Source organism: Trichosurus vulpecula, chromosome 8 (genome assembly GCF_011100635.1).
Source record: "Trichosurus vulpecula isolate mTriVul1 chromosome 8, mTriVul1.pri, whole genome shotgun sequence".
Taxonomy (NCBI): domain Eukaryota; kingdom Metazoa; phylum Chordata; class Mammalia; order Diprotodontia; family Phalangeridae; genus Trichosurus; species Trichosurus vulpecula.
The window spans coordinates 184713638-184739428 of record NC_050580.1 but is presented as its reverse complement, the minus strand read 5'-3'; the positions used below and the strand labels follow the sequence as shown (position 1 = coordinate 184739428).

Genomic DNA, 25791 nt, shown 5'->3' with positions numbered 1-25791 from the left:
TTAATTGTTTTTCTTTGTCAGAAGGGAGGGTTCAACTTGTAAGAGAAGAAAGGTTTAAAAAATGTTAAATGAAATGAAAAAAATTGCTAACCAACTAAACAAACAAAGTTGTGGGTGGGGGAAGGGAGGGATTGGGGAAGGGAGGGATTTGGTAACGGGAGCTGAGAGAGTTGAGCATGTAAAACTAGATAAAAAAAAAAGATGTTAGGCACAGAGAACGAGGGGAAGTTTGTTTAATCAAATTGCCTTTTCCAGGAAACCTCCTAGCTCCAGAATGAGGTAGTGGATTTTGGGATATATCTTTGAAAGTTTTTATGAGATGTCTATGGACTTTAGGGCTGTAGGAATGGGCTTTCTTGATTTGAAAAGAAGTATTATTGATGATTGTTGCACAGCCAATAAAACTAACTTTTGCAATGTCTTCCATAAGGTCTCTAGTTCTATGTCTCTTATAACTAATTGGTTTAGCTGTGTTTTCAAGGGCAGTTTGTCATCTCTCTAAGCTAATAGAACTCTGAAACTGACAAAAACTCTCAGTTGTGTTCATTAGAACACACCCTCATTCACAATTTTTCTAATGATTCATTAGCTTACTCTTTAAATTTCTTCTTAACCTCCACAGTTATTTGGTGGTACAAGCCTTCTCATATTCTTACTCTCCTACAGATAAATAATAGCTAATACTAGCTAACATTTATATTGGGCAGCTAGATGGCTCAGTGAATAAAGCATGAACTAGGCCTGGAGTAAGGAAGACCTAAGTTCAAATCCAGCATCGGACACTTACCAATGGTATGACTTTAATCCACTGGAGAAAGAAGTGGCAAACCATTCCAGTTATCTCTGCCAAGAAAACCCCATGGACAATATGGTTCATAGATTCACAAAGAGTTAGACATCACTGAATGATTGAACAAACAACAAATATTTATATAGTACTTACTAAATGCCAGTCACTGGGCAAAACACTTTACAATGATCCCATTTGAGTCTTCCAACAACTCTAGGAGGTAGGTGCTATTATTATTCCTATTTTACAGATGAGGAAACTGAGGCAAACAGAAGTTAAGTGACTTGTCTTGGTTCAAATAGCTATGAAAGGATGTATTCCCCACCCCAGTCCTACCTGAGTAGAACACAATGGGCCACAATTCACCTAGATTATATGGTCTGGGTGGAGTGAATTCTTTGGGCAAGGTCAGAAATATCTTTGAGACACTAGGCTTTGAATGAGGGGAAGTGGGTCCTGTACATAAAATTGGTTATTAATATAATAAGAAGATAATAATTTTTCTCAATTTAAACTTAGGTCTTCCTGATGTCAAGCCCAGTACTCTATCTATTGTGTTACCTTGCTTCACATGGACCATAAAATGCAATAAAAATTATATTACTAATAGCAAAGGGTAAAATACCTAAGGTAAAGAAAGATAGTGATTCAGATAAGATAGCCACTTCCTTCCACCTCTGCATGCAGCATGGTATTTGGCCATCTTAAGCTAGAAAGGTATTTGCATAAGGCAGTGGGAAATCTTTCTAAAACCTCTGATGTTAGCCCTCCATAGGCTGAGACTGTTAGGCCTCCAGTCCCCAAGGAAGTCAAACCAATGAGGATCCCAAGAATGGCCTTCTTGCCCTTTTAAAAGGAAATCATCCCAGCTTCTATAAAACAAGTGCCCCTCCTACCATAGCTCATCATCTTGTTAGTCATATCCTCTGAAAAGTGTGATAGTAGCTTCAGGAGTTACCTATCACTATAAGCCACCTGAACCTCTCAAGACTGTAAATCTCTTGAGTCTCTAAGGCAGTCACCAAGTTGAAACATCTAGTTCAATGTTTGGTTAGCTGTGCTTAGGGAAAGAAAGACAAAATAAAAGATGTAGCCAGAGACCTGAGACTCTCCCAGAAAGCTTCAGGCTCCTTTAGACAGTACATATTCTAATTGCCATGTATGAGCAATTTTGCCTTGAGAAGGAGGGAGGAGAAGAGAATTGGATTTCTTCTTCCAGTAAGTCCAAGGGAGATCTACTGGAGCCCCAAGCCATAGAAGAGAGGAAGAAAAGAGCGGTATTGGAAGTTGTCTCTACCTTTAAGATCTCCTAAGTGAGGAAGTTCTTGCTATTCACTAGCCAATATCCCTAACGCAGCCCCCATCTACATCCCCATTACAACAGTGGGGCATATGGAGAATAAACAGAACAAACAACATGCCCCTTGTCAGGAGGCCAAACGAATTTCTCATAGGAAGTGGCCAGGTTGCATACTCAGCCCTATACATGCTCCATGTGATAATTCCCATTCTCTGTGGGGTGGCCATTGTTACTCCGGCATAAGGCATAATGTGAGTAAATGCTTGGAGGTGGAAAATTATGCATTATTAATAGGGGTTGGCAAATAATCCAGTTTAGTTAGAGCATAGAACAACGTAGAGAGAGAGAGCAGGAGATAATGCTGTAGAGGTAGGGTTAGATTAGACTATGGGGGACCATTGAATGCCAAGTGAAAGATTTTTCAACTTTTCTTTGGGAGGCAATGGGTAGTCATTGAAGGAAGTTGAATAGAGGAACATCATGACCAGATACATGCAAAAGGATGCAAACATATGCTATAGCTTCTTGTGTGACTAAAGAAAAAAGTAATCTCAGTGGCAAGGACAGCATAATATCCAAGACAATGCTGTAACAGTGTTGAAGAAAATACAAATACATTTTCCTATTTTACATTTTTTTTCCTCTAGACTTTTAATCTTATGTTACTAATGTGCTGAATTATTGCAATTCATACTCACTTCTTGGAATTGAGTACCTTCTTTGGAATTTTTCAGTTCCTTATGAGTCCCATAGAACACGGTACCTATCTAATGTATTAATAAGTACTTAATTTCTTTCCAGGTGCTGAAGGTAAAAATGAATATGAGAGAATCTGGAGAAAGTTCTCTCAATTATCTGTGGTGAGGAAGGTCCCTAACTGGCAACAAATCAAGCCTTTATAGTATGCTTTATTATTGTTGTTGTTTTCTGTAAGTACTAGCATAACCATTTATCATAAGAAATATGAAACTTAGAGAGTTTAAGTGAGCTGACCAAGATGAGAGAAATTATTATTAACAACCAATATCTTGGAAGAGGTTCAGAGTTCTCCCCTTCTTCCAAATTCCTAATTTTAAAAAGTTCAGTCTCTTGAAGGACTTTGAGATAGAATTAACTCTCCTTATCTTGGTCATACGCCACCCAACCTTACGAGGAATTTAATCTGAGGTGGGGAAACCCCTAGTGTCCTACTTAAACTTGGGTGAATACGGGACAGATCCTTTTGTCTAGATAGCCTAAGGCTGCAGGTGGTCTGAGTATAGAGATATTTTTGACAAGATGTCACTCCCAGCCCCTCATTGAACACTTACTCTTCCAAAGGGTATATTCCACTGCCATGATTGTCTTTAATCTAAGAGAGACAACTAAATTAATACAGCCAGCAGGTTACTAATAAAAGGATGAATTCTTTTATTAGTAACCTGCTGGCTGTATTAATAAAATGATTAAACTGTCCAGAAACTATGTCTCTTGAACCTTTTTAATCACAAAGGTCAGAGTTATTATTTTATTATTTTCCCTGTGTGTGTGTGTGTGTGTGTATGTATACATACACACATGCAACTGTAACTGTAGTAAGGGCTATCCCTCTGAACCATAAATTCACATTGCCAGTCAGTTATCAAATGTGTTACCCATAGGTGAGGTGGCACATTTATTGTTACATTAATTTCCTTATAGAATAGGAATCCTGAAATCTGGACTTTCATAAATAGTCCACTAGATGGCAGTCATACCCTATTAATGACAAGTGAATTTTCTGTAGGAAAATCCACACTTGGGTATTTAGTATTTTCAGTAGAAAATTCACATTAAGTGAATTAGAATTACGGAATGTTAAGGCAGGATGGACCTTTAGAGATAATCTAGTCCAACTTTTGAAAGATCATTTGGTCTTTAGAGATCATCAAGTATTTATGTAAATGAGGAAACAGACCTAGAGAGATGAAGTCACTTGCCTAAAGTCACATTGTTAGTTACTGGTAGACCTAGGACTAGAAAACAAATCTCTTGCTTTTTCATCACATTACTTTTCTACTATACTCTAGACCTCAAGTGCTACCATATTTATTATAGACTATATTTTATATAATAGTACAAATTTCTGCAAGAGATTTTGAGGCAGGAAGGTATGTAGCAGAAGGTATGATGGATCTGGAATGAGATGTAGATTTGAATCACAATCCCAACACTGTTACTTAATGGTTGTGTGATCACGGGCAAATTATTTGACTTCTTTCACTCTCAATGTATAAAATTAAACAATTGAATGATCTTTAAGGTTCTATTTAGTTCTAGACTTTTTCATAGGAAATCTTCCTTTTAGAAATGGGACTTGGGGTCGCTAAAGGTATAGGGTCTAAAGGTTGGGAGCATTTTTGTTGGCCACTTGACTGACTCCTAGTTGTCGCCATGCTACAGAATACAAAGAGTTACCCTCAAAATGGTTTGTCTACTACTTGAATTACCATGAGAAAAAGAGAAAGAAGGAAAGCCAAGAGGCTCATAAATGTTGAAAGTAAAGAAAATGATTGTTCTAAAGGACAAGCTCTACCATAAACAGCATTATGCTGAGAAGATTCAGATGGAAAAAACTATCAAGATGCATGAAAAGAGAAATACCAAGTGGAAGAATATGAAAAAACTCCCCAAGGAGAAGTGGCTGCATATCTGCTGGACAGAGGGGGACAATCCCAAGCCAAAGTCCCTTCCAACATAATTAAACAAAAACAACAAAATAAAGCTGGTAAATGGGAAGTGCCCTTGCCAAAACTTCGTGCCCAAGGAGAAATAGAAGTGGTAAAGGTTATTTATACGGGAAAGAGAAGAAAAAGTCTTGGAAAAGAATAGTTAACTTTGTTATAGTCTGCTATAGTGGGGCATGGCTTTACTCAAAAACAATCAAAATAGGAAAGATTTATTAAGCCAATGGGTTTGCATTTTAAGAAGACTCATGTAATTCATCTTGAATTTAAATCCACTTTTTTGTCTACCCATAAGTGGTGCGAAGAATCCCTCATTTTCACCATGTACGACTTTGAATATTATTACCAAAGGCACTATCATTGAAGCTAATGTGAGTGAACTGGACCTTGTGACATAAGCAGGCAAAGTTATCTGTGGAAAATATGCCCAGGTTATCAACAATCCAGAAAATGCTGGATTCATAAATGCTGTCTTGCTTGTTTGACTGATTAACTGAAGTTCTGCATTCTTGACAATTATTAAAGACCACAATCTATCAAAAAAAAAATAAAACAACCCCCAAAATCCAATAGGTCTGTTACTATGTTAAACGGTCATAGAATATAACTTTCTACCAAATTTGATTTTAAATGAGGTCTACTGTTCTTAGGCAAATTCTACTTCTTATGCTGCACATTGGTTTTTAAAAAGACAGTTCTACATATTGATTGTTTTGATTTGAGGCTAACTTGAAGTTTAGATACTTAATTTTATCAATAATTGAACAAAATTTCTAGAGAATCTAGTGAAAAGAACGGAGATGAGGTGCTATATTCTGTACTTTTATGAGACTTTTTTTTTTTCTGTTTTGGAGTGGTAATAAAAAAATTAGCTTGTAACTTCTCTACTGAATACATTGAAATTTTCCCTCAGGAGATCAAGCAATAACACATTATTTGTCTCCATTTTGTCGAAGTGTTTTTCTGACCACTTAAAGACTCAGGTGAAAAAAGACCAACAAACAGTATGAAGCCAGTCTAAATGAATGGATAATTAGGGAAAACAAGAGCTTAGGTCAAATTAAGTTGATATTAATTTTTTGCTTCTTATATCAAGTCTGACTTCTTGTTGTTCATCCTTCATTTTTTTTTTCGGGCAGGGCAATTGGGGTTAAGTGACTTGCCCAAGGTCACACAGCTAGTACATGTGTCAAGTGTCTGAGGCTGGATTTGAACTCAGGTCCTCCTGACTCCAGGGCTGGTACTCTACTGACTGCGCCACCTAGCTGCCCCTTCATCCTTCATTTTCAAAGAGGACCAATGACATCATGGATAATATCTTCACTTGTCTGTGAATTGTATTAAAGTGAGGCAGAATTGCACAAAGTTGTCAGCCTCACTCTCTATTCTAGTCATTGAAGTCTAGTGGTAAGACAAAAGTCAAGACAACCGTCAGTGGCCAGGGATGTAGTGGATGAGCTTGGGGTCTTCAATATCTGACCAAACTCTAAGAGCTCCATAATGCCTGCTTCAGCTGCCTTCATGGCCATTGAAACAAATTATTCTCATTCACCCATTCTACCGGGGTGAGTCTTCACATGCTTGGGGTAGACATCTCCCTACCTCACCAATGGGTTTGAGGCCTGTTGGTTACCCTCAACCTGATTTAGCCTGTCTGTCAAGACAGTTTACGGGTTTGTGGCCATTGTACTTGCTATGGTCTCTTGGAGCCACAGGTGAGAGTTGAGTGGCATGTGGACACCAAAGGCAGCTGAGCAGCCCTGAACAGGGTTTGGCAAGCCTTCATACCAGAGATGCTAGTCCTCCCTGAATACCCCATACATGCCAAGTGTGTCTTAAAAGTTATTTGAAAGAATGATAATTGAAAATGGCCAGTTAGTTTACCTGGCTTGTAAGCCATGTGATTAGTTATAAGGAAAGGGAGCAATATGTCAGTGAGCTATACAGATTCATCCATACTTCTAGGGGAAAAAACCTCATAGGACAAAAGACAATGCACCTATTGCATTATTTTTTATTAATTCATTCCTTAAGCTGGAGGCCATAACCCTCAGAAACAACTAGAGCACTGAAGACTTAGTTTATTATTAATAATTAAATGTTTTATAAAAGCTTACATTTATAATAAATTAATTCATGATCTGCCCACAATTCCAGTGCTGTGGAAATGGTCCTGAATTCTTGGAAGCTACTCCTGAAGAACAAGCTCTGCAGATTAAAACAACTCTGAGGTGCCACCTTACACCTATCAGGTTGGCTAATGTAATGGAAAAGTAAATGACAAATGTTGGTGGGGATGTGAGAGAATTGGAACGCTAATTCATTGTTAGTGAAGTTGTGAACTGATCCAACCTTTCTGGAGAGCAAATTGGAACCATGCCTAAAGGGCTATAAAACTGTGCATACCTTTTGACCCAGCAATACCACTACAAGGTATGTATCCCAAAGAGATGAAAAAAAGGAAAAGTACCAACATTTGAAAAAATTTATAGGAACTCTTTTTGTGGTGGCAAAGAATTAGAAATTGAAGTGATTTCCATCAATTGGGGAAATAAGTGGACAAGTTGTGGTGTTTACAATTATGATGGAATACTATTGTGCTATAAGAAATGATGAGCAGGATGTTTTCAGAAAAACGTGGGAAATCTTATATGAACTGATACAAAGTGAAATGAGAAAATGAAGAGAACGGTGTACACAGTAACATCAATATTGTAAAGATGATCAACTGTGAATGACTTAGCTATTCTCAGCAATACAATATTCCAAGACAATTTCGAAGGACTTATGAAGAAAAACTCTATCCACCTCCAGAGAAAGAACTGATCAAGTCTGAATGCAGATCAGAGCACTCTTTAAAAAAATTTTCTTTCTTTTTCTTTTTGTTCTGTGTTGTTTTTTCACAATATGACTTATATGGAAATATGTTTTGCATGACTGCACATGTATAACCTATATAGATTCTTCTCACTTCATTTTGTATCAGTTCATCACAATCATAAAATAAAAAAAAAAGAAATGAGACTTGAGTGTCCCAGGGGAATCCTTACTGAAAATTAAGAGTTTCCATGAATCTATGTAGACGTTATAGAAACGTACCAATGTGTCACATATAGGGTCTATACCCAGTGTGCTTGAGACTTATGTTCACAGTCTTGTATTTGGGTTGTTAGAAATTACAGTTTTTCATCTAATAGAAACAAAATAGTAGAAGTTGGCCATCTAAATCAAAAACAGGCTGATAGGTCGTGGCATCTGAGTTGCGGTAATACCCTGTCGTTTGAGACTTTGAATAAATAACTTTACTTGGAATATAGATCATTGAAAACTACACCTAAGTCCAAGGAATGTTTTAGGTCAGCATCTACTCAAAACTACAACTTTCAAGTTATAGACCATGTTTCCTTTTGCCAGACCAAATCAGAGGACACATTGATTCAAAGCAAAGGGAACCACTATTCTTCTGGGCACCCAGTTAACAACCTAGAAGGGATCTTCTTTTCTCATACATCTTTCATATGCAATCTGTTGCCAAGTCTTACCAATTCTACTTCCTTCATGTTTCTTGCATCCTTTCCTTTCCTTTCTCTATACCAACCACCTTATTCCAGGTAGTAATCACCTTTTTTCTTTCTTTCTTTCTTTTTTATGCAGTGTCAGCAGAAATTGTTTTAAGAACAACTTTGAGTGACTGAGTCATTTTAACTATTAGAAGAGGTTCCATACCAATGAGGGAAGACAGTATATAAAGAGGAGTTGAAAAGGGGGTTCTGTTGCAGCAAAATGACACAGTGTATAGTTGGCTGGGGATCATGTGGAGGCCTAGTTCTTGGCAAAATAAGGTGGAAGTTCAACCAACAGAGCCTGGTGTACCAGAGACAGAGCCCAAGGTTCCAGTTGGTAGGGTGGTCAGGAGGAGGTTTTTCCAATGAGATATTTGACATTGTCTTCCATTTTTCCTTTCCTTTGGCTCTGTTTCAGAATATCTTGGTTTCTCCTAAAGTCACTAGCTTCCACTGGCTCCAATCTAATTTTTAAGGTAATATTTTCTTCAGTGGTCTTTTGGATGTCCTTTTCCATTTGGCTAATTCTGCCTTTCAAGGCATTCTTTTCCTCATTGGCTTTTTGGAGCTCTTTTGCCATTTGAGTTAGTCTATTTTTTTAAGGTGTTATTTTCTTCAGTATTTTTTTGGGTCTCCTTTAGCAAGTCATTGACTTGTTTTTCAAGGTTTTCTCACATCACTCTCATTTCTCTTCCCAATTTTTCCTCTACTTTCTTGCTTGCTTTTCTAAATCCTTTTTGAGCTCTTCCATGGCCTGAGACCAATTTATATTTTTCTTGGAGGCTTTTGATGTAGGCTCTTTGACTTTGTTGACTTCTTCTGGCTATATGTTTTGGTCTTCTTTGTCACCAAAGAAAGATTCTAAAGTCTGAGTCTGAATTTGAGTCTGTTTTCGCTGCCTGTTCATGTTCCCAGTCAACTACTTGACCCTTGAGCTTTTTGTTGGTGTATGACTGCTTGTAGAGCAGAGAGTACTTTGTCCCAAGCTTAAGGGGCTGTGCTGCTGTTTTAAGAGCTACTTCTACACAGCAAGCTCTGCCACACCAGTGCTCCTCATCCCCCAAGAACTGCCAACCCAGAATGCGACCCAGATCCAAGCAGGCTCTGCACTCTGATCCTCCCCTTAATTCCTCACACAGGGTGGACCTGGGGCCAGAAGCATCAGCTGGATGTCTGGAAGCAGCCCTAGAGCTGCACCACTTCTGAGCCCCTGGGGCTAGGGCTGACCGTGCACTCCTTTCACTCTAGCAGTTTTTCCACTAACCTTCTCTATTGTCTTTGGGGTTTGTGGGTTGAGAAGTCTGATAACTGCCACAGCTCAATGATTCAGGGCCCTATCTCCTGTTCCACTGGGCTCCCAGTCTGGTTGGTCCTGGCGTGGTCCATGCTAGGCTGTGCTCTGCTCTGCTCCCAGCTCTATGTGATAGACCCTTCCCAGTGACCATCCAGGCTGACCTGGGCTGGAGCCCTGCTTCCCTTTGCTATCTCATGGGTTCTGAAGTTCTAGAATTTGTTCAGAGCAATTTTCATAGGTTTTTGGAGGGACCTGGGGGGGAGCTTCAGCAAGTCCCTGCTTTCTAGCTGCCATCTTGGCTCTGCCCCACCATCACCTCATTTCTTGAGTATTATATAATAACTTCCTAATAGGGCTTCTTGAATGCAGTCTTTTCCCTTTTTCCAATTCATCCTTCATAATCCACCAAAATGATTTTCCTAAAGTACGGGTCTGATCATGCTGCTCCCCTCCTCAAGGGGCTTCCATGGCTCCTCATTGCCTTTAGGATAAATGGCAAACTTTTTGTTTTGGCATTTAATGTCCTTCACTATCTGGATCTAGACATTATTTCCAGACTTATTACACATTATTCTCTTTTACCTACTCTATTATTCTTCCAAACTTGCTGTTTCCTGTACATGATATCGTATCTCCCACCTTGGTTTCTTTTTCTCAGACTGCTTTCCATGTTTAGAATGCTTTTCCTCCTCACCTAAACCTCTTGGGACCCTTATCTTTCTTCAACTGCTGCCTCAGTCAAGAAGACTTTCCTGATCCTCTTCCCCTCCATTCCCATGTTAATACATTCCTCATTTGTAGTTATTTTGTATACATCACCTATTTACTTCTCTTTGAAAAAGCTGCATTTTCCCATTGAACATTAACTTGTGAGCAAAGGCTACTCAGTTTTGGATTTGTATTCCCAGCAGCTAGCAAAGAGCCAGGCACACTGATCTGTAGATTCCCATACAAGAAAGGAATGTGATTTTATTAATTTATTAATTATGGTTGGTAAGTAATCAATAAAATGAGGTCAATGGCCTTCTCAGAAGCCAAAGATCAACCTTGGAGGCCCCAGAAAGCTTAAATACCCTTGGAAGAATGGGTGTTCCTGACAGGCAGAAACCAGCTCTGATTGGTTAATAATTAATGAGAGAATAAATATTATAATGAGAGGTGGGCCTATTCTAATGAGGGGCTGAGAAATGGGACTCTGATTATTTCACTCTAGGGCAAAGAGGCTCATCTCCACACCCAGATCATTGGTCTCCAGCAAGCTATACAAAAAGATCTACCTCTACCCAGACTACTTACATAGTTGAACAACAGGCCAGATTTCACCTAGATTAGATTCTATTTACCTTTAATCAGAACTAAGCTTTTCTGGTTGGGTTGGGTCCTGTCCAAGACTGAGGAGAATATTAACTTAATCTCCTTATCAGCCCTATCCTTCAGAGACTGCTTTGACCTAGTATTTAAATGAAGAAATAGGAAGGGAAAAAAAAACCTAGACCCCCCTGGTATTAGCCATTCATTATTAATAATCATTTCTCTCAGAGAAGATGCATTGGTTTGTTTCCCAGCTGGAACATTCCTTTGCTTCTGAATCTGTGACATAGCTAATAATGTCATCTACTTGTCTGGTGAACTCATTTGCTGGGTTGCTTTCACCTCGTGGTAAGCTGGAGTCAGTTTGCACCACCTCAGGAGAGCCAATTGTTAAATTTTCACCATGAGCATTATACCTTGGAAATCATCAGATGGTATAAATCAAGAATTGTTTTGTTGATTGTCTAGGCCAGTGGTGTCAAACTCAAAATAGAAATAGGGCCACTAATCTATACATAAAGATCCCTTCAGCCTATACATTGACTTAGAAAACCACACATTTTATATTTCTTTTTTTATTAATACATTAACACATTAAAATCAGATATGAACTATATTTTAATCTGATTTGTCCTGCACTAGATAGTGTTGTGGATTGCAAGCAGCCCACAAGTGTGTTTGACACACCTGGTCTAGACCAGGCGATGGAGAAAATGTTAAAGGTGCAGATTAAATTTAAAAGTAGGTTATGTATACATTTCCCCAGAGAGCCAGTTGTTAAACATTTGCAAGCTCACTGCTGTTTTTGCATCTGAGCTGGTGTCATTTGTTAGGCCATCATTTCCTTTGCATTGCCACCTCCTGGCTCTCTGCTGAATTGCAGCAGCTGTGTTGTCTCTCTAATATGGAAGTGGTTAGACTACTTTTGTTGTAACATAGGTACTGAAGACTTTGCCTCCTCAGAAACCATAATTACTGAAGAACCAGAAAAGAAAGTTCTCACTGTGCAAGTCCTTGGTATTGTCAAATGGTTTAACACCCAAAACAGATACTGAACCAATGTTAAATGGATGGCACTTCCACTGAGCTCCAGGCAAGCAGAATCTACAAGCCTGACTTACCTTTTCATTAAGTTCCAGGCAGGCATCATCTGCAGTCGTTTTTATCTCCTCAGGGCTTGTCTTGCCTCTGGTGCCCTCCATATAGCAACCTTAGCTCTCCTGAGTTTTTAAGTTATGGGATAATTCTACTAGAGGATGTCCCTATAGACAATGGTCCTCACTATCTCAAATCATCTCTCCTTGACCTGTTTTCCAGGTCGGTTGTTTTTACTATGAGATAACCTACCTGGATTCATTCTTCAATGATTAAGAAACTTCTACCCCATCATAACTACCCCGCCCCAGTGATTCTGAACGTCTAAATGCCATTGATTTAAGTCCTGTTTTCCATCTTCCCCTGACTGCTCCTTTATTCCTATTTTCCTCAATTGAACTCCTCTTCCAAACTCCCAATTTAAAGCTTTCCAACCCTTCCATACATCCTATAGAATACTTGGTCTCAAGGGAATAAATTAGATTTCATCTTAAACTCCCTCCCCCAACTTTTTGCTTCCACTAAAATCCTGTTTCTCTACTGATGCCTGTTTCTCTGGCTATTCTTTCTAGGAACTATTGCATTTTTACTCATTTATCCAGACTTCCTAGACATGGTGGGGGAGTTGAATTACTCCTTCATCCCCATTGCTACTTCCAGAGTATTTCTCTACTGTAATTAATTGGTAGCCTCTCCTCCTTTGAGCTTCACTAAACAGACCTTTATTACCCAATCAAGATTCTAATGGCTGTTTTCTATAGAAACACTGGGTAAGTCAATTAACTTCTGTCTGATTCTGTTAGGGCAGCTGATAGGTGCAGTGGATAGAATGCCATACCTGAGTCAGGAAGATTCTTCTCCTTGAGCTAAAATCTGGCCTGAGACACTTACTAGCTATGTGACCTTGGACAAGTTCCTTACCTGAGTTTGCCTAGTTTCCTCATCTTTAAAATGAGCTAGAGAAGGAAATGGCAAACCACTTGAGAATTTTTTACCAAGAAAACCTCAAATAGGGTCACAAAGAGTCAGACATGACTGAAACGACTGAACAACAACAACAGTGCGGACTAGAAGATTGGTTGAATTTTCACACTTTTCAAGTTGTTGGTTGTTGTTGTGGTTGTAACTTCGTTCTTGAAGAGGACCATGATATTAGGCGAATGATGACTTGACTTGCAGTTGACTTTGATTTAAGTGAGGGAAGGCTGTGTAAGGTCACCAGCCTCACTTTCTCCTCCAGAGCCATCTGGGTCCAGTGGCCTGGTATTCATCAGGATGACTGGAGATGGCTCAGCACTTTTCAAGTAGGCATTGTATACATAGTTAGATAAAACTTAATCTTTATGTCTCATGATTCCTATAGTCAGAAAATTTTCTCTAATGTTACAGAATCTCAGAGTTGGAAGGGGCCTCTGAAGCTATACTCTAGTTCAACCTGTATTTGAACAGAAATTTTTTTTTTCAACAGCCCTGACAAGTAGTCATTCAGCATTAGCCTGAGGATGGCAAGAGAAGTGAAACATGTCAACTTCTGAGACAACCCATTCCACTTTTAGATAGTTTTAATTTTCAGGAAGCTTTTTTCTTACATTGAGCCTTTATTTGCCTTTCTGAACCTTCTATTACATTTCTCTAAGTTCTACTTTTTTGGGGGCCATGCATAACAAATCAAATCTCTTCTCCCACATTGCAGACCTTCAAATATTTGAAAATAACTATCATGTCCTCCTTAAGTCTTCTACTTTTCAGGGTAAATACCTCCAGTTTCTTTGTATAACACTTGCAAAGCCTAATCTTGAGTCCCATTATTATTCTGTTTGCCTTTTTCTGTACAAACTCCATCTTTTCAATATTCTTCTTATGACGTGGTGTCCAGAACTTAAAATGATATCCATATTTGATCTGACCAAGGCAGAGTGTTGTGGAATTATCACTTCCCTCATTCTGGACACTATTACTCTTAAATAAAGCCTAATGACTTTTCTAGTTTTTGTAATGATGCTGTGACACAGGGTTCACTCATGTTGAGCTTGTGGGCCAATAACACCCCCAGATCAATTACACACAAACTTCTGTCTAGCTATCTCCTTCATTCTGTACTTAAGAAGTCGATTTTTTGAACCCAAGTATAGAACTTTACATTTGCCTCTTATTTGATTTTCTTCATTATTTAAGGCTGTCAAGATCTTTTTAGATCTTGCCTCTTTTATACAATGGGTCATCTGCAAATTTACCAAGGAGGGCATTAATGTCTTTATCTAAGCCATTGCTACTTTAATACTTAACAGGTCTGTGATTTCATTAATGTAGATACTCTCCACAATGATGTAATCCATTCCTTCTCATATCGTGTGTTTCTTATTTTATTAGCCACAGGTGATCCACTTGGTTCTTTTCTCTAATGTTAAATAGTACATTAACAAGGACAGATTCCTGGGGAACTTGAGTAGAGCACCTTCCAAGCTGACACCAATCTAATAATGACTAATTCTTTGAGTCTGGTCAATCACCAGTTCTCAATTCATTTAAATACTCTGCCACATATCTTTCATCACTCTATTTTGTCCATAAAAATGGTATGGGAGATTTTGTTGAAAACTTTTTGAAATCCAGCCATACTATGTCATGTTTAAAAAAAATTCTTAAAATTTTAAAATTGGTATCTTTGTTTTTTTGCTTTATTATTACTTCCAAATATATCTTTGCCTCTTCCCCTACTCAATGAACCATCACTTGCAACAAAGAACAAAAAATAAAGAGAAGAAGGAAGTTTAGCAAAACTAGCTAACTTCTCAACTGTCTGATAAGCATTGCACAGCAATATTTCCTTCACCTCTGCAATGAAGGGAGAGAGGTGCATTTTCTTAACTCTTTTTAATTCTTTCTTAACTCTTTCAAGTTTAATGGTTATGATTATACAGCATTCAGTTTCAGTTTTTTGTTCTTTACATTTATATTATTGTAGTCATTGTGCATAGTTTTCTTGATTCTGCCTATTTTACTCTGCATCAATTCATTTAAGTCTTCCCATGCTTCTCTACATTCTTCATATTCATACTTTCTTTTAGCAAAAAATATTCTATGACATTTAAATACTAAAATTTGTTTAGTCATTCTTTGGCTGATGGACATGTACTTTGTTTCCAGTTATTCACTACCACAAAAGGACTACTGCAACTATTTCAGTGTATATAGTACATTTCTGTCTTTGACCTTCTTGGGACATATGATTAAGAGGTAGACTTTCTGTGACCAAGAGTATGGACATTTTAACCATTTTTTCCTAGTGCAATTACAAATTACTTTCTAGAAAATTGTTTTTCCAGTGTGTTTGGACCATTTTACACTCTACTAGTGCCTATTTTCCTTCAGGCCCCCCAATCATTGACCATCTTTGTCTTTTGACATCTGTCAATTTTGGTGTGTGAGCTGAAACCTCAAAATTGTTTTGACTTTCATTATCTTATTATTGATGATTTGGAGCAATTTTCCATATGATTGCTAATATTTTATATTTTTTTCCTAGAAATATAGATTGCTTTACAAATTTGCATGTTATCCTCATGCAACAGGCAATGCTAATTTATTCTGCATTGTTCTAGTTTTAGTATCTATGCTGTTGAAGTGAGCACAGCACTGTTTGTTTATATCCTTTGACCATTTTTTTCATTGGGGAATTAATAATATATACTTTTGTTAATTCCTTATGTATGTTGAATATTAGACCTTTATCAGAGATTTTTCTAAGCAAAGACCTTTTCTCCCATTTAATACTTTCTCCTCTTATCCTGGCTGTGTTGATTCTGTTCATATATAGCCTTTTCAATTTCATGCAATAGAGATTATCTATTTTATCTTTTGTCATTTTTAAAGCTATGCCTATAGATTATCCCCAATCAACTTTATAGTCCAATTAGGGAACTCTCTCTTCCTTTCCAATGAAAAACAAATTCCTTGACCCAGATCTTAATCATTCTCTATGTGGACTACTTATCCTCACTTTTGCATTCACTATTCTTAGCCATGTAGTCAAAACATCTATATCAGATAATATTGCATTCTGTACTTAGGCTTTATCTCTTTCTTCAGCCCAACTGCTCATATATTATTCCATTCATATAAACAGTATCTCTACCAATTTAATCCTGTTTCTGAGTTCTTTGCCAAAATTTTTGTGATTGATTGAGGCTGAGGGAGAGAATGATAGGGAGAAAATAAGAGTACAATTTAGCTGGAAGTATAGAAGTTAACATCCCAAAACAGAAAAGATATTTATGTGAGGGTAGATGAATGACCCGAGTCATTAAGGAAGAAGGGTGATTGGGATGGTGGAAGGTCATATTATTGGTCATGGAAGTGATAAAGGCTGCAATTATTTGCTTAGCACAAATACAGATTTTCTCAGAGACTTACTCAAAGGCTGTGCTGAATAACTAGTTCATTATGGATATGACTTTCAAATCATATTAATTTTAAGTAGGGTAAGGAACAAAAGGAGAATGAAAAGGTCTTAAAGCACCTCCAAACTCAAAATAGTTTGCTAGGCACGTGGTGATGAGAGAGCAGATTACATGCTCTTTCTAAAAAATGACATGTTGCTGGAAGAGGAAAGTATTTGGACATAAAGGTCATGTAAATTGGGAAAAATTAGGTCACTAGGTATATTAATTATGTAGACTCTTAGTAGTCATAGTGAACCCCAAAGACAGAAGAGAAGTAGCTTTTTCATACCTACTTATTGCATATTGTGATGCTTTCTGTCACTAATCTTGGAAATCAAGGCTAGACTCACAGTGACTAATTATTTACTCCTAAGAACTTGTGTTTGCCATTTAGGTAGGTACTATGTATTAGCAGGGGTGAACGATTGTTAGTGGACAGGCCTAATGGAGAGACTCACCCTGGATATAGATAACCGAGAGAAATAAATAGCACACAATTTTTTTCTATAAAAGTCTTAACTAATATCCTATATTATGTAACTAAATAATAATTAACTATTCTCAAGAAAAGTTATACTTTTGAACCTCTTTAAAAGAAATATAAATCCTTAAGTACATTTTAACACTTTCTCTTCAATGGTTATTGATGACCTTAGGTAAACTTATATATTCATAAAAGACTCCTTTACTTAATTTCACCGTCAGTACCCTCAGACATTGAAAAACCTTGGTCTTCAACTTGTCCATAGTCTATGGAAAAGTCACATAGTTTGTAAAAAAAAAAACCCAAACAGCAACAACCTATAACAAAACAGAAAAATCCTGTCATGTGGGATTTTCTACTGCTGTCTACCTTAATGAAAAGTACTCAAATGGCATAGCCTTGCTACAGCTACCTACTTACCTACTTAAATATTTTTTCTCCTTTAAGAGGCCAATTCTTTTTGTCAATTCAGTTTTCACCTATTGAAATTAATTCCAAAGAATTCTACGCTTTCCATCAATCCTGACTATCAAACCAATCTCTTCTCTTATAGGCTCCTTGGAAAGATGGAAGCCATATAGCACTCAGAGGAACCTATTCTCTTCTACTAAGACCCTAAACACAGAGAATGGATGTGGTTACCTTTTGATTACTGGTTCAGGGAAGGTGATTTGATATGTGTTTTGATCCCAGTTAGGTGGTAAAGGTTTGGAGGTAATTGTGATCTAGGGGAAAGCAGTTGAACTAGGAGGTAAGAAATATGGAATCTGGATCTGGCTTTCCTAATGACTTACTGTGAGACCATAAGCAAGTCACACAACTTTAATTTTCTCATCTGTAAAATGAGTAGTATAACACACAATTCACTTAATCTTACCATATTGTTATGAGAATAAAATGAGATTAAAAAGTGTGGAGAAAAACTTTCAAAAACTTGAAAACTGGTCAGTGCTCTATGAAATTTAGTTAGGATATTGGTTGCTGTAAGGTCCAGAATTCCCCTGACTGGGGAACCATGTATCTCCCCCATAACTGTAGGGTGTTCTTTTTGATAGCAAAGAAAGAGGCCAAGTATCTCTAGGTTGATTGTAAGTAGTAGTTTAATTAGTCATTATGAATATTTACAAAACAGGGGCAATTTTCAGTCTGGGGAGATAGCCAGTTTAGTGGATCCCCACAAAGAAACCCCAAAATCCCCATGGTAATTATAGAAAACAAAGGGAGGAGGAGCATATGGAGATAGTGGAGATAGTGCATCACTATTGATGGGTAGATATTTTTGATTTTCTGCTTAGTAATGAGCTTGGGTGTTAAGCCAATGGTTTGCTCAAACATAAGTTTACATATTGATCATATACTGGTCATGATATTCTTGTTATAGCTTTCATAGGTTATACTATTTTAAATTTTGACTCACTCTCTAAATTATGATTCAGTATCTAAGTTATTGTTAACAGGTCATCATGTTCGGGCTTCTACCTTTCACAGGGTTTAAATTTTTATGGATTTTCACTTATTACTGTATTTTATAGCTTTTTCCCAATTGGGACCCTACAGTTGCTTTCACTTTTTTTCCATCTCTGCTTCTCAGTCATTCCAACCCAGAGTAGTAGAAATAACACTATTCTTATAGTTAGAAGATTTGAGTTTGAGTCCTAGCTTGAGTCTTTACTAACTATACTACATCAGGCAAGCCACTTGATCTCTCTTAATCCCTCAGTTTCCTCATCTGTAAAAGAGACGTGATAATAGTTACATTAATTCTCTCAAAGTGTTAACATAAAAAAATTTGATAAACCTGAAAGTGATATACAGATGTTAATTTTTATTATTTTTGCTCATTTTACATAAACATAGTCCTCACATCCCAACTCGGGTACCATTAAACCTATTTCATATAAGTTATTTCTTCCCCTCAATCCTCTTGTCCTTTTCATTTCCTGTGGGATGAAAAATGTGTTTGTGAGGCACAATTCCCAGAGCAATCCAATCAAAGTCTGGCTATTCCCAAGCTGTAGCAGCATTACTTGGTCACTAATATTCAAGGCTGTTAATTAGGTGCCTTTTGTACTAAGGAAAATGGCATATAGTGACTTCTGATGGATGTGGAGATCATGTTGCTATCCAGAATGTTAAGAAATCAGTGCTTCTCTGCTTCTTGGAAGATGCTGCTGCTTCAGCCCAGAGTTCAAAGAAGGTAGATTTTCGAAAGCAATGTTTTTGAATTATCAGGAGAACATGGTCTAAATTTGCAATATCTAACTTTTTATTCCTATTTTCCTTTTTCTCAATCTATTTCTATTTTTCATTGATTTATTTGAGAGAGGAAAAACTAGGATGGATGAAAGTTGTAGGAAGATATTTTGACTCAATTCAATATCACAGACATTCATTAAACATTTACTATGTGTGACGCACTGGGTACAAAAATGAAAAATGCTTTTCCTTTTTGTTATGGAATTTATAATCTAATGAAATAAGGCATGCATTTCAATAATTGTGGTTCAGAGATAATAAGTATATTGCAAAAGATAGGTTCTGATGAAGTTATAAAAGAAATTTGAGAAGGGAAAGATCACTCTAATCTGAGGTGAGTGGAGAGGGCAAGTTAGGGAAGGTTTAAAGGAGGAGGTTGCACTTAAGCTGATTGTAATATCTAGGTACCAATGGAAATTAATGGCACCAAAAGGCAGAGATGTGGAAGGTCTTGGATGCCAGGTAGGATGGAACTTAGTATAAAAAAAGCACTTAATTATAATTGCAACTGTCAAAAAATGGAATGGGTAACTTCATAAGGGACTATATTCCTGGACACTAGTTGGCGTTCAAGCAGAGAATTTTGAGGATGCAGTAGGAGGGCAAGGATTTGGAAAAGATGAGGTCCATATCACTTAGTCTAGTTTTCAATAGTTTCAATTATTATTATAATTTTTTATATTGAGTTCCAACCTACCTGGGGACTAAGATACTCCACATTTCTGACTTTTGAAATACATTTCTAGAGGCAAGAGGTAAACATAAGTGACTGAGATTCAGGAAGGTTTTGTGGAAGAGGTCTACTTGAGTTGGGCCTAGAAAAGTGTGTCGAATATGGTATATGGAAATGATGAGAAGAGGCTATTTCAGGTGGAGGGGATGGTGTGTCATTTTTTACCCTTTCTCTTGTTTTCTTTTTCTGTAATTTTCTACTTTTATCTCATATCCCCCTCCTGATTATAATGAATTATAAGATCATAGATTATGAATTTATAGCTGAAAGGACTTTAGAAGCTATTTAGTGCAGTACCTCATCTTGTATAGGATGAATATGAAGCCCAGAGAGGTTAATTCACTTTTTCAGGGTCATACTGTTAGTGAGTGACAGAGGCAGGATTTTCACATGGGTCCTGTGATTCCAAAGCCACTTAAGAAGTGGCTTTCCCCAAATCACTCTTTCTACTGTTCCACATTGATATGAATAACGGTGTAATAAATCCTAAATTTACAGTTTATCTTTCATCTTTCCTGAACTCTCAAGTCTCCTCCATAATTTTTTACTACTAGCTCAGCTGTTAATGATGATACAATCTAAAATTATGGTCAATTTCCCCCCTCCCCAGCTTCCTCTTTTTTGTCTTTTTGGAACTACATTTCTCATGATCCTTGGTTAGGTAAATCATCTTCTCACAGGCTACAGAGGAAACTGCTGCACCAGGAGAAGGGGAAGAGAATCTTCAGTCTACCTCGAAGGTAAGTATGGCATCAATTTCTCCTTGGAAGCCTATTTGATGGCTCCCTTTTGGTACTTGGGGAGGGCCATCTCCACAGCTCAGATGAGACTGATCAGTATTATTTGTGACTTGGTAACTTTGGGTAGGATATGGTCAATTCTGTTAAGAAAACTTTACCACATATGGTTTGGAGACAACATGGCATAGGAGAAAGCAGCCTCACTTTGGAGTTAAAAAATCTTGGTTCTAGTTCAAGTTCTACCACTTAATAGTTGTATGACCTTGGGTAGGTCACTTTGCGTTTTTGCTTCTTGGTTTCGTCATCTGTGAAATGAGGAGGAAACTGACTAGATGATCTGTAAATTTCCCTCTAGCTTTAAATCTTATGGCTGGAATTAGTAACCATTCAGAACTGGGGTATCAAAAGCCTCTATTCTCCTGGTATGCAGAGAGGGCTCAATGCTAAGAGACAGTGGCATTGGTCTAGAGTAGAGAAGAGCCCCTAGAATTTCTCACTACTCTAAAAGTCTTCCTAGGAGGGTTAAGCAAATATTGTCCACAAAGACAAAGCCAGGATAGTACAGTGGGAAAATTACTGCCCCTAGTGGCAGATCTAGGTTCATATCTTACCTTTGACATTTATTACCTGGGTGACACTGGACAAATCTCCGTGGGTATCTGTTTGCTCATCAGTAAAATGAGGGGGAGTTGGACTAGACTGAGGTTCCTTCTAGCTCTAGCTCTGTGAATCCATGAAGATTAAATACTAGCTATTCACACATTTGCATGGCTTATTTTAATTCCTTCCCCTCTAACTTGATTTGTCTCACAGAGAAAACAGGCATTTTGAAAGGGGAGGACAGAGGGATGATTTGAAGGCATTTAAGGCTAAATGGAATGTAGGACTTTAGATAGGACAATATATGAGATTACTGGGTACCTAAGGAGCAGAGAAGGAAGAAGACAGAAAGACGAGGGGTGGTATCGCTATTGTAAATTGCCGAAGGAAAAGGCAAGGGAAGGGAACAAGCACTTATTACATGCCAGGCACTGTGCTAAGCACTTTACAAATATTAGCTTTTAGATCATTTGATACATCATTTCAATTATGAGCGTGGACAGGAAGGAGGCAGCATGGTACAGCAGAATGAGTGATGGGTCTGGTGTCAAAGGAGCTGGGTTTGAATCCCAGCCCTGCCATTTTCTACCTGTGTAATCATGGGCAATTTTCTTAATCTCTGCAGACCCCAGTTTCTTCATCTACAAAATGAAGGGGTTGAATTAGTTGACCTCTAAAAGCCCTTCCAGCTTTAACTTTATCAGGAATTATTTTAAGTTAGCGATCTAAATGACTTTAAGTATAAAGTGTCATGACCAAATAATTTGTCAGTTTATATCCAGGTTACTGGTGATGAGCTTTTCCATACTTACTTTGTTCCTCAGGCAGCAGTCAATCTATTGTCTGGATTGTACTATAATGTACTAAGAGTGATATCTGTGGTACTTCTCTCTTTGGGTGGTTTCATAGCCCTTTAGTTGTAGACAACACCAATAAGAACTCATACCAGAGTATCCCAAATCTCTTGGATATAGGATGTCTTCACTGTACTATCAGGATTGTATGAGTAAATGTCAACATAATGTTGGGATGGATAAATAGAAATGTGAAGAGCAAATATAAATAAATAATTTCTTCTTAGACATCATTTGTCAGATCCATTTTAGGACCCTTTTGTGTCTCATTTTGTTTGATATGCTTAGTAAATAATTGGTTGAGATTGGAGGAGATCCAAAAAATGACCAAAATGATGGCAAACAATAGAAAATTGATTTCATAAGGAGAGATAAATAGGGTACCCATTCTGGAAAAAGGAAGCTTTTTTCAGCATAATGAAGATCTTACAACTTTTAAAGCTTCCAAAATTGGAATGGTAGTAGTGAGTTCCTTTTCACTGATGGTATTTAAGTAGGATATATGACCACTTGAGGGATATTTTTTTCATAGTGAAGAGTTTTCTTGACATACAATAATATTGGAATACACAAGCAGCATATTTACAGCCTCAAAATGGTACTCAGCATTGTGGTGTAAAGGATACCCAGTCCTATGAATGTGAACATTGAATGATAAAACAGTAGTGCGGGAATGATTGTATAATTGTTTTAGAAAATTATTGTATATGTATAGGAAATGAGTAGAAGTCTAGGTTGTAGAGAAATAGAAGAAAGTGTCTGTTAAAGAATAGCAATGAGAGGAGAGAGATACCCAGTCCTATGAATGTGAACATTGAATGATAAAACAGTAGTGCGGGAATGATTGTATAATTGTTTTAGAAAATTATTGTATATGTATAGGAAATGAGTAGAAGTCTAGGTTGTAGAGAAATAGAAGAAAGTGTCTGTTAAAGAATAGCAATGAGAGGAGAGAGATACCCAGTCCTATGAATGTGAACATTGAATGATAAAACAGTAGTGCGGGAATGATTGTATAATTGTTTTAGAAAATTATTGTATATGTATAGGAAATGAGTAGAAGTCTAGGTTGTAGAGAAATAGAAGAAAGTGTCTATTAAAGAATAGCAATGAGAGGAGAGAGTGAAAAGATAGTGTTTCCTTTCCTAATTCTTTGTCATCCCCTTATTAAGACTCCCTGTGCTACTTTTGTTGTTTCTCCTAATGCTGGCCGATTTAGTTCCCATTCTTCTGGACATCTGCTCTTTCTTAATCACATCACACCCCCATCCCCTGCCCCTGGCATTTCATTCTTTTTTACTTCTGCGTTTCTCTTCTATGAAGCATTATATGGAAATATGTATGACTTGGGTCAAAATAGAAAAATTGAATATCACTGACACATTTTGAATCGTTGAATGTTACTGGCAATTAATTAGATTTCAGGCAGCATCAAACCTCTTCCTATGATATACTATTATACTGGATTTGGTCATCCCTAAATTTTCCAGTGTCTCACATTGTACCTGGTACCCTCTGGAATATCCACAAAGACCCAACCTTAACTTGAAGTTGCACATTGAAATCTCTCAGAAATGTGTCCTGTTAGAAATGCTACCAGGAAGTATCAAGAAATCAGACATGGCACAAAATCTAAAATTAAGTACAATAACAAACATTTAAGTGCCTAATATGTGCAAGATCTTGGGGGTAGAAATGCAAAACCAAAACAATGTCTCCTCTCAGGGAGCTTACGTTTTACTGGTGTGATACATCTCTGCAAATAAGTATGGTAATAATGATAAAAGCTAACATTATATACACAATACTTTAAGATTTGCAAAGTGCTTTATAAATATTATCTCAGTTTATTCAAGAAAATAGAGGAAGGAGAGAGACTACTAAAAAAATCCTCTAGGAGCACAAAAGGGGATGGGAGAGGGAAGAGTTGATCAGGAAAAATTTCATAGAAGTAGCTAAAGGCAGAGGAGAGCCTTGAAGGAAGAAAAGTTTTTTGAGAGGTGGAAATGAAGAGGCAGTGTATTCCAGGGAAAGGAATGGCTTGTATTGGAATTATAGGTTTAGTGTCAGTAAGAAAGCTAGGCAATGCAGTGGATAAAGTTTTGGATTTGGAGTCAGAAAGATCTGAGTTTGAATCAAGACAAACCAGGTCACTCAAGCTTTCTCAGTCTCAGTTTCCTCATGTGTAAAATGAGGGAAATAGTCTCAATGGCTTCTACAGTCTCTTCCAGTTCTAAATCTATGATCCTATGATTGTGGATAGTTATCCAGCCATACAAAATGATAAAGCAATATAAGATTTTTGAAGTTCGAACCCTTATCCACTCAAGCTGTCTGCTTTTGATGCCAATAATTCTGTTTTCTTCTTACTATTTTCTTCAGGTAAATTCCAGAATCTACTCTGCAAACTGAGTTAATGGATGGATCAAATGAGTCTGCGGTGTATGAGTTTGTTCTGTTGGGACTCGCAAGTTCTCAGGAGATGAGAGTTTCTCTGTTTCTGTTCTTCTCAGTGTTTTATGTGGCAAGCATGTCAGGAAACCTCCTTGTTGTACTGACAGTTATTGCTGATGCCCGATTACACTCACCCATGTACTTTCTGCTGGCTAACCTCTCTTTCATTGACACATGTATTTGCAGTATTACAACCCCTAAGATGATTTCTGATCTCTTCAGAAAGCACAAAGTCATCTCTTGGAATGGCTGCATTACCCAGATGTTCTTTATTCACACTGCTGGGGGTACTGAGATGGTGCTCCTTATAGTAATGGCCTTTGATCGATACATTGCAATACGCAAGCCTCTTCACTACCTGATCATTATGAGCTTGAGAAGGTGCATCTTGCTTTTGATGGTGTCTTGGAGTATTGGCTTTATACACTCTATGATGCAATTGGCTTTTGTTGTAAATTTACCTTTCTGTGGCCCTAATAAAGTAGATAGTTTTTATTGTGATTTCCCGAGGTTCATCAAACTTGCCTGCGTGGATACCTATAGACTGGAGTTCTTGGTCACTGCTAACAGTGGCTTCATCTCCATGGGCACTTTCTTTGCATTGATTGTTTCTTACATCTTCATACTGGTCACTGTTCGTAAACACTCTCCAGGTGGTTCATCCAAAGCCCTCTCCACCCTGTCAGCTCACATCACAGTAGTGATCTTTTTCTTTGGTCCATGCATCATTGTCTATGTATGGCCATTCCCCACATTGCCAATAGATAAGTTTCTTGCCATCTTTGATGTACTTATCACTCCTTTTATGAATCCTGTCATCTATACATTCAGGAATAAAGAGATGAAGGTAGCAATGAGGAAGCTGTTCAGTAACATCATGAATTCCACGAAGTTGTCTTAAATACATAGTTTGAGGCTGCCAAACAGACTGCAGACACAAGTGTAACTGCTGAGATGTTAGAAGTCATTTTAGTTAGTATTTAAACACTGTGGTGGGATAAGGTTTCTCCTCAGGATTCTTGTTCATAATTGTCTAAGTCCTTCCTAGGAATCCATATGCCAAAGACAATTGAGAAGGCAAGGTTGTACAACGGATAGAAAACTTGGCTTGGAGTCAGCAAGACTTGAGTCTGAGACTGTAATGAGACTGTAATGTCTTTCTCGGTAATC

The 25791-nt window shown here is 37.5% G+C and overlaps 1 protein-coding gene, 1 non-coding gene and 1 pseudogene across 2 annotated transcripts; 2 read left to right on the top strand and 1 right to left on the bottom strand.

Annotated features, from left to right (window-relative positions):
• The first annotated feature begins 1478 nt into the window (after window positions 1-1478).
• LOC118829801 lies at window positions 1479-5260 on the top strand (annotated as a pseudogene).
• A 10322-nt stretch (window positions 5261-15582) lies between these two features.
• Window positions 15583-15690, bottom strand: LOC118830377. The gene has a single exon (XR_005009023.1). It is a non-coding gene; the product is annotated as a U6 spliceosomal RNA (small nuclear RNA).
• An 8893-nt stretch (window positions 15691-24583) lies between these two features.
• LOC118829052 (olfactory receptor 4F6-like) lies at window positions 24584-25522 on the top strand. The gene has a single exon (XM_036735986.1). The coding sequence runs from the start codon at window positions 24584-24586 to the stop codon at window positions 25520-25522; it is 939 nt and encodes a 312-aa protein (XP_036591881.1).
• Window positions 25523-25791: the final 269 nt, after the last annotated feature.